The 9,023-nt window shown below is 41.2% G+C and overlaps 1 protein-coding gene across 2 annotated transcripts; it reads left to right on the forward strand.

Moving 5' to 3' along the window:
- The first annotated feature begins 4,384 nt into the window (after positions 1 to 4,384).
- Positions 4,385 to 6,858, forward strand: apnl (actinoporin-like protein). Of its 2 annotated transcripts, none has more exons than XM_051715095.1 (3): positions 4,385 to 4,529; positions 5,289 to 5,413; positions 5,881 to 6,858. In XM_051715095.1, exons 2-3 carry the CDS (start codon positions 5,310 to 5,312, stop codon positions 6,329 to 6,331), a joined length of 555 nt encoding a protein of 184 aa, XP_051571055.1. In that variant the 5' UTR covers positions 4,385 to 4,529; positions 5,289 to 5,309; the 3' UTR covers positions 6,332 to 6,858. The 2 variants fall into 2 exon arrangements, with proteins under 2 accessions (XP_051571055.1, XP_051571056.1); XM_051715096.1 differs by having other exon boundaries at positions 4,403 to 4,529; positions 5,293 to 5,413.
- The last annotated feature ends 2,165 nt before the right edge of the window (positions 6,859 to 9,023 follow it).

A 9,023-nucleotide genomic window follows, 5' to 3' on the forward strand; every position in this document is an offset into this window, starting at 1 on the left:
CCAATCTTGGACCTGCGAGTACTGAACCGGGCTTTACACAGACTCCCGTTCAAGATGCTGACGCAAAAACGCATTCTTGCGAGCGTCCGGCATCAAGATTGGTTCGCGGCAGTAGACCTGAATGACACGTACTTTCACGTCTTGATTCTACCTCGACACAGACCCTTCTTCCGGTTTGGATTCGAGGGTCGGGCGTATCAGTACAAGGTCCTACCTTTCGGTCTGTCCTTGTCCCTTCACGTCTTCACGAAGGTCGCAGAGGCAGCTCTTGCCCCATTAATGGAGGTGGGCATTCACATTCTCAACTATCTCGATGATTGGCTAATCCTAGCTCACTCTTGGGACATGTTGTGTGCACACAGGGACTTGGTGCTCTCACACCTCAGCCGATTAGGGCTTCGGGTCAACTGAGAAAAGAGCAAGCTCCTCCCGGTTCAGAGCATCTCTTTTCTCGGTTTGGAATTGGACTCAGTCTCATTGACAGCACGCCTCACGAATGAGCGCACACAGTCGGTGCTGGCCTGTTTGAAGGCGTTCAAACAGAAAACAGCGGTTCCACTGAAACTCTTTCAGAGGCTCCTGGGGCATATGGCATCCTCAGCGGTGGCCACCCTGCTGGGGTTGATGCATATGAGACCGCTTCAGCACATCACGTGGTCATCACGCCGGTCTGTCACCACCTCTTCAGCCCTTGGACCGACCTCATGTTTCTACGGGCAGGCGTTCCCCTAGAGCAGGTCTCCAGGCGTGTCGTGGTCACGACAGACACCTCCAAAATGGGCTGGGGCGCTGTTTACAACGGGCACGCAGCTGCCGGCTTATGGACCCGCAGTGGTAGACATGATCACTCAGGCTAGGGCCCCCTCTACGAGGCGCCTGTATGCCTTCAAGTGGCGTCTGTTCGCTAAGTGGTGTTCTTCCTGACGGGAAGACCCCCAGAGATGCGCAGTCGGATCGGTGCTTTCCTTCCTGCAGGAGAGGTTGGAAGGGCGGTTGTCCCCTTCCACCTTGAAGGTGTACATTGCTGCTATAGCAGCACACCATGACACAGTGGACGGTAAGTCCTTAGGGAAGCACGACCTGATCATCAGGTTCCTGAGAGGCACCAGGAGGCTGAACCCCTCCAGACCAGCGAAACGTGCCTGGAGTTCGGTCCGGGCTACTCTTACGTAATCTTGAGACCCCGACCGGGCTATGTGCCCAAAGTTCCCACCACCCCTTTTAGGGACCAGGTGGTGAACCTGTGAACGCTGCCCCAGGAGGAGGCAGACCCAGCCCTGTCGTTGCTGTGTCCGGTGCGCGCTTTACGCATCTATTTGGATCGCACACAGAGCTTTAGGATCTCTGAGAAGCTCTTTGTCTGCTTTGGTGCACAGCGGAAAGGAAGCACTGTCTCCATGCAGAGGATCGCCCACTGGCTCATTGACGCCATAGCTATGGCATATCACGCCCAGGATGCACCACCCCCGGTAGGGCTACGAGCCCATTCTACCAGGGGTGTAGCGGCCTCCTGGGCCATGGACAGGGGTGCCTCTCTAACAGACATTTGCAGAGCAGCGGGCTGGGCAACACCCAACACCTTTGCGAGGTTCTACAACCTCCGGGTGGAACCGGTTTTGTCCCGGGTAGTAGAACGCAATACAAGCGGATAAGCCCGGGATAGCCGGCCGGGTGTATCGCTTGCACATAGAGCCTTTCACCTCCTCTGAGCTGAAGACGTGCGCCATTAATTCCAAGTAGTGTTCACAAACTATGTTCCCTGGTTGACTTCCTCCAAGCCCTGTGGCAGTCGAGTTTTCGGAGAGACTTGCTGCCAGCCCAGTACACGTGCTAACTAAAAGCCCTGTTCTGTGGTAGGTGCTCCGCATGTGGTGGTTCCCTGTAAGGTAACCCCATGCGATGTATATCTTCCGCTAATTCGTTTTAGGCTCTGTCTGTGACTCCTTTTAAAAAAATGTAAACTCTTTTTGAAGATCATCATTAAACATGTACGCTTCCTTGATATTTTTCCAACCAAAATTTAAACTGTGTGCTCTTTCAAATGGACTCTTCAATCAGTTCACTAACTGGATGTCTATTGATAGGGGATTGTGATTGCATAGTTTAATCCAATCATGTACTTCAAATAACACGGTGTGATTTTATTGGTTTTGCAAGCCGTATCCTTGGCTACCTTTGATTAGAATACTCACGTGTCTGAGAAAGCTGCATAGGCGATAGAGAAATTTTAGGAGAAGGGAAATACGGGACAAAACACAATTTTTTCAGAATAAGTCAGGACACTAGAAAAAGTGCTTAAATACAGGACTATGCCGGGAAAAACGGAACATCTGGCCACCCTAACTAGGATGCAGATGGTGGAATAATAACCGGAGAAAACCTTAGAACTAAATTGCACTTAATCCAGCCCATTTGTGCGTTGCGCGTGCGATTTCACCAAACCTACTTGTGTGTAGACTTAGAGCATGCTTGCACGAAAATACCAAAATTTCATGGTCGACCCAACAGTTGCGGTCCCAGTAAAATCCCAGTATGCCCAATGACTTTGCACTTATGACTTATGGCATAGCGCTGCGTTTAACGCTAGCGATCTTAAAATAGGGCCCATTATGTAAAACAGGAATCCCAGAATGTCCCCAATGTTGTTTTTTTATAATAATAATAAAAAAAGCAAATTACTATCTTTACTTTACTAATTAATTTCTATGGGTGGTTTTACATATAATCATTTTAAATTAACCAAACCCAGTTCAGTTAAAGTGAACCAGAAAGGGAACCAGCTGCAAATGAACTCAGTGCTTTTGGTGTTCACATTGTAAATGGGCTTAAAAGAGGACCCCGTTTCTTTTTTGGTCCTTTTACCATTTATGTGGTCTCAGAACCCTTGTTATTCACACCACAACTCCTTAAAAACTCAGACCCCATGGATGTAAAGATTATGAAATTTGGCTAACAATAACTTGTAAACCTATAATTGTTGAATTTATTCATATTTAACTTCGAATCATTTAATAAAATAGGGCTATATTATTAATTTAAGGCTTTAAAAAATTATTATTGAATTGTTTATTATATACAAATATTGCACAGGGATAGAATGACATGAAAATTATTATTTTAAATGTTAAAACATTTCCAAATATTTAAAACATGTCTCTTTTTGATCAACTTTACACTTACACTGTTATTTATGAAATTCAGCCAATTATATTAAATTATGCAATACTATTTCTATCGTACATTCTTCACTTTCACACGTTATGTTAAGGCTCTCTGATAAAACCCACAAGCCCTTATTACGCATGAAGGAAAACAATTGAGATTCTGTGTGAATTAGAAAATGTTTTCTCATCTATCATCTCCACAGAAATGGAGCAAGCGTCTCCTCCTCAATGTATTAACCAAGAACATTATGCGAACGTTAAATTAAAGTGAAACTATCAAAATCCTTGCATGTATTTTCGTGGGAGTTTGGCTCAAACCTCCGCAAACAGTACGTGCGTCAGTAGGCTTCACGCTGCTCTGCTATGACTGCGGCCGGTCTGCGGTTCATTTGGATTGCTCACATTATATGACAAGAATGGAAAATGAGACACAACAATGTGGTCATGGTAATCATGGTATTTTTATATTTGCTTAAAATTCCCTTATTTGGACAGTAAAACTGGAATATGAATTTTGGAATATGAATATGGATTGGAATATGAAGTACACAATAAACACGGTTAGATCAAATAAATCGCAGACAGTATGCAATGCAACTTTGTATGGCAAGCCTCAAGGTACTTGTGTCATAGAGAAATGCAAAGCAGACTGGTAGCTCTTCGTTTTCACATCACACAAATCAGTCAAACCACAAAAGGGCCCACAAACGAACCATACTCAGACCACCACCTGAGGTGGTCTGTGTACGGTTCGCTTTTGGGTCCTTTTAGGGGGGTCTGAGATAATTTGGGTTGTTCACAATTATACATTATACCGCTCTGAGAGCACTTGGAGTCCTCTAATGAACTAGGTGTGAAAATGCCCAATAAAAACATTGATCCAAAGGAGCCCCACCTATAAAACGTACTGTTACTACACCTACTTGCAAGAGTCTGCATTGCTGCAGTGCTCTAAAAAAACATCAAGACTGAGTCATTTCTGATACAACTCTGAGCTTGCCTGATATAGCCTCTCCTTGAGGAGCAACTCCACTTTTCTGTTGCAACAGATCTAACGGGTTGAGACATGTCAGCATAGTGTGCAATGTGCCTTTTTAACATTAGCTAATGATGTGTATAACAGTGCTCCAAGGTAATTGGAAGACACCCACAGTCTATGTATGTGTGTGTTACTATGTTTGTGGATCTTTCCCTGAAGAGGGTGTGTACTAAATCTCAGGAATTATGCTTGCTTGCAGGTGGGCATGTACTGTTCTTTTCGATGATCTTAAAGACAGGGAAAGAGAAAGAGTAAAAACACCGTGATTCTTATCAAGCAACACGTCGCACACACAAACACACCCACAACTCCGGAATCCTACAGAGGTAAGCCTTTATTATCCTTAGTGATGAAATGTTATTAATAATCATAACTTAATAAAAACTAAATGTCAATGTATGCTTTTATTTGCATAATAAAATTATAATACAAATAGTTTATTCAGTTACAGACACTTGAGCAATTCTATTTCACACTCCCCGCTTCTTTTATTAGAGCACGGCATGAAAAATGTTGAAGATTGCTAAAGGCACAATGGTTTTTGACGTAGTGGTCTCTGCACATGTTATTACCATTACTTTGTTTATTTACTTGTTAGTGTTGAGAGTTGCAATGAAGGAAGGCCAGAAGTAATCATGGTGTAAAGATTAAAGGGTCATCTCATAATCAGATTGTTCAAACAGAGAGCACTTTATAACATTAATCTATGTCTGTGTTTTACATTGTATATCGCAAGTTTGTATATATGCACATACACAAGCACCTCACATTTCTCACAACACAAAAAAGCATGTAGATGTTTTTCATTTGGAAATATGAAATTTAACAAACAGTTCAGCACAGCATCAAATAGTGCAAACAGCAGACTATTTTTCAAACAAAGACTACCCTTTTTCTTGTTGTATAGCCTAACTTTTGATAGCAAACTATCACAGAAAAACATAAGAAAGTTATGTTTTTTTCTCTGTGGGCCTGCAGTGTGAACAAAATGGCATTTACACTTATTTTAATTTTTTTATTTTACTATTACTCCTTTTTTCCGCATCATTCCTTCCCTTCCGACTTCTGTCCGCTTCATCTGTCAGTCAGAGCTATCACATATCATCATGACTGAGTCTGCTGAGGCTGTGGCTGCCAATGTGAGCAGCAGGAGAAATGCCACCATAGAGATCACCAACCTGACGAACAACTACTGCCTCTTCAACCCAAAGTGAGACTGGAACCAGAAGCAAAGCTTCCTCTGTTAAACCAGCCGATCAAAAAATACTCTCCCAATAAAGTAGGGGGTCCAAATGTCTGAGACAACTAGAGAAAATGCTTCTATTAGGCATTTATCTAATTTGCTTTTTCAGTAACATATTATAGTATACTTTGCTTATTCAAAAAGAAATAAGAGACCGAAAAATAATGCAGAATTTAAATATGTCTTATCCATAATTCTTTGTTGAAAATTTTTCAAAATTCTAAAACTTCAATTTCAGTGTGTTCTCAGACTTTTGGACCTCACTGCATATTTCCACATTAAGAGAAATGGTTCAGGGTTATCAAATGTATTTAAATGTGTATGTGTACATGGCAATGAGGAAATGTGAGTTGGTTTGAATAATGTATCTATTTTGATTGGTGTATCTGACTTAGTGTATGATTCATGCATAACCCTTCCATCTAATCCCACAGAGTTTATCTGGAGAGTGGTGAAACCTTAAACCCACCTCAGCCCACTATACGACCACTTAAGACTGAAGTCTGCACCTTCTCAAAGTCCAGTGCCCAGGCCACTGGCAGTGTGGGGGTCATGACATATGACCTCTTTGAGCGAAGCAGAAATGACTTCATTGAGACCTTGGCCATAATGTTCTCGGTACCCTGGGACTACAACCTGTACAAAAATTGGTTTGCAGTGGGCATCTACCCTAAAGGGAAGGAGTGTGATCAGGCTCTTTATAAAGAAATGTACTATCAGAAGAACCAGCATGGCTTTGTGAGGGAGGAGGCTAATGGGTCAGGCATTAACTATGAGGGCAACTACCTGAACATCAGGGCCACCATGTGTCCTTTAGGCAAGGCCATGATAAAGCTGGAGGTGTGGGACAAGTTGTTTTCTCCTTTGACTCAGCAGACTTGCTGAGAAGATAAACCAGTCTTTCATATACAATAACTGAATCAGATCATGCAGTCCTTTATCACAGATTGTGCTTCTTATATGTCAGTTATCATCAATATTTACAGTTACTCTTGTCATTCTAAAAACAAACAAAAAAAAACTTCTCCCTTGACTTTCTAGCTACTAGCTTTGCAGACTGCCAGTGTGCATGTTCATTCTGAACTATGTAGAAAGAGATTGTTTAAACTAGAGTAGCATAAACAGTATATATTTTCCGGATCTGTAATGCCCCACACTTTAAACTGTTTGCTCTCTCTGTCAGTAGAATGCTTTAGATGTGTGTTTACACTTTTCATATGATTTCTGGAGGCTAAATTCTCTCTTACATTAGCCAGCCATTGTTGGGTTGTTATTCTGTGGCACCAACTTCCGGGTGATTTTTTTACACCCTCATCAGGACAGAGATCTCACTGAACAATACACATTGTCTGTACCTACTGCCACTGAAGAGCTTTTTTCAAATAAATATTTATTCTGCAATTTCATCTTAATACCTTTGCCTTTTTCTGAGCCTGAAGGCTTGGAGCTGTATGTATTTTTGTATTTAAAATCTCAAATGAGTGCTGAGGCTGTCAGCTATAAGCCAGAAACAATCCTGTGTAAATATTTTGCAATATGTATTTGGAAATTCCAAATGCCTGAACAGGGCTATTGAACCATGGGAAACAGGCACAGACAGAGGAAGATATAAAGAATGAATGACAGAAAGAAAAAAGGACAGTATAACACAAGTGGTGGGGCAAGTTTTGAATACATGTTTTGATTCTTCTTGTCCTGATGAACTCGTTCAGTAGTAGGGATGGGAATGGTAAGGATTTTAATGATTCTGGCTCCTATTACACTTTACAATATAAATTCCTTAAAAGTTCCATTATCAATTCTAGCAAAACCTTTGGGTTGTTAAGTAAATATACTAAACAAAATCAATATTATTTTTGCTACATTTGAATGTGTTCGAGATTTGTCCATCTTTTTTATTTGTTCATTAAAAAGAACATTTGTTTGCGACTCAAACTCCAATGGTCACTGTGTATGTTTACTGTTGCATGCAACCATTGCAATAGACTGATGTGTTATATACTGTAATTATTATCTATATTATTTTGCAGCACCAAGACATTCAATTCGGATTGCAAGCTCACAGCTCACTTAAAGCATGATATATTTTATTGTTGCCTATCGATTCAATACTGAATAGCGTATACAGGAAACACTTTCAAAGTATTTTAGTATGGTTGCATAGTATGTGAATGTAAACTTTCAAGAACCATTAACGTAACTTAACACCATTGTGACATTTTTTGTTGTTGTTGTTTTATAAAATGGAGCAGGTTTTCGATTCCCAAGTCTACTCAGTATGCACTGAATAATTTCCAAAACCCAATACTGGAAATGTAATGTTGTGCTCAAACAGTTACCACACAGTTTACAATCAATAAAAAGTCAACGCCCATTTATCAGTAAGACATGTAACTATAATTGGCAAACTACAGGTGTAATCTTACAAGCAACCATCACTATTTTCCCAAATCCAGAGGGACTGACATCTCATTCAATGCCCCAGCAATCCAGTCATCATGGTCAAAGAGCAGCATTTGTAGAGGGCACAACTCAAGAGACTGCAGCACAATTACCAACATCCTAAATACATACAAGTTTGAACTAAGATCTTAATTCAATGCTTAAGAACCAGAGAGATGTGCTTTTTCTGTTTCACCACAACTTCATTTTACTACAACCCCATTACCCTCCAATTAGAGCTCTGATCAAAGATTCCTTTCTCTATCTGCTATGGCATTTGCATGAAAAGCCATACAAAATACAACAGGCTAACTCTTAGCTCTTTAGCAGATATCTCTGAAGCATGATGTATTGAGGTGGTGGAGAACTGCTGCAGACAGATGGCAAGTGCCTTTTTGATGCTACTGTGGGAATATTGAGTCAAGTGTGTGGATTTCCCCCACTTTAGAGCTGGAAGCACAATTATTTTCTTTCAGTCTCAGTGTATTCATTTTGCACTATGACAGAAATATATCCCATTTTGCTTATGCGGTTATGCAATTGTGTATGTGATTATAAACAGGTGTGTGTGCATTCCAGATTATAAACACACATGGCAAAACACCGGAAAATCACAATCAACATTGACACACACCAACATTAATGAGGTTTGACTCTGTAATATTATTATTTAGAAAATAAACTTATGTGTGTAATTTTTTTTCAAAGTTCAAAATACTTTCAACTACAGTATAATGTGCAGAGACAACTAAGAGGAGTAAGTAAGGGGAAACGCTGTTTATACACCGGAGCCATCCAATGCAGAAGTGTTAATTTGTCTGTAGACACACAAGAGGGAAACCTCAGAGAGGAGGGCATTGGGCCAAGGTTATAGGTTACACTACAATCTGGGTTCTCCGAGAGCTAATTTGAGAGATTTCAGATCAGTGCACAAGATCTGTATAAGACTGGGAGTGTCGAAGTTTACTTGGAGGAGGTGCACTGATGTGAATTTAAGATCACAGTGAGGGGGTCAAAGTTGAAACAGAAAGATGTCTCCTTACCCAATGTCAGTGGCATGTTAACTGAATTTATTGGAATGGGACACAAGGCTGGACACTGCAGGGGCTGTTAGGATTAGGCTGTCTGGTGGATC

The sequence above is a fragment of the Myxocyprinus asiaticus genome, chromosome 13 (genome assembly GCF_019703515.2).
Source record: "Myxocyprinus asiaticus isolate MX2 ecotype Aquarium Trade chromosome 13, UBuf_Myxa_2, whole genome shotgun sequence".
Classification (NCBI taxonomy): Eukaryota; Metazoa; Chordata; class Actinopteri; order Cypriniformes; family Catostomidae; genus Myxocyprinus; species Myxocyprinus asiaticus.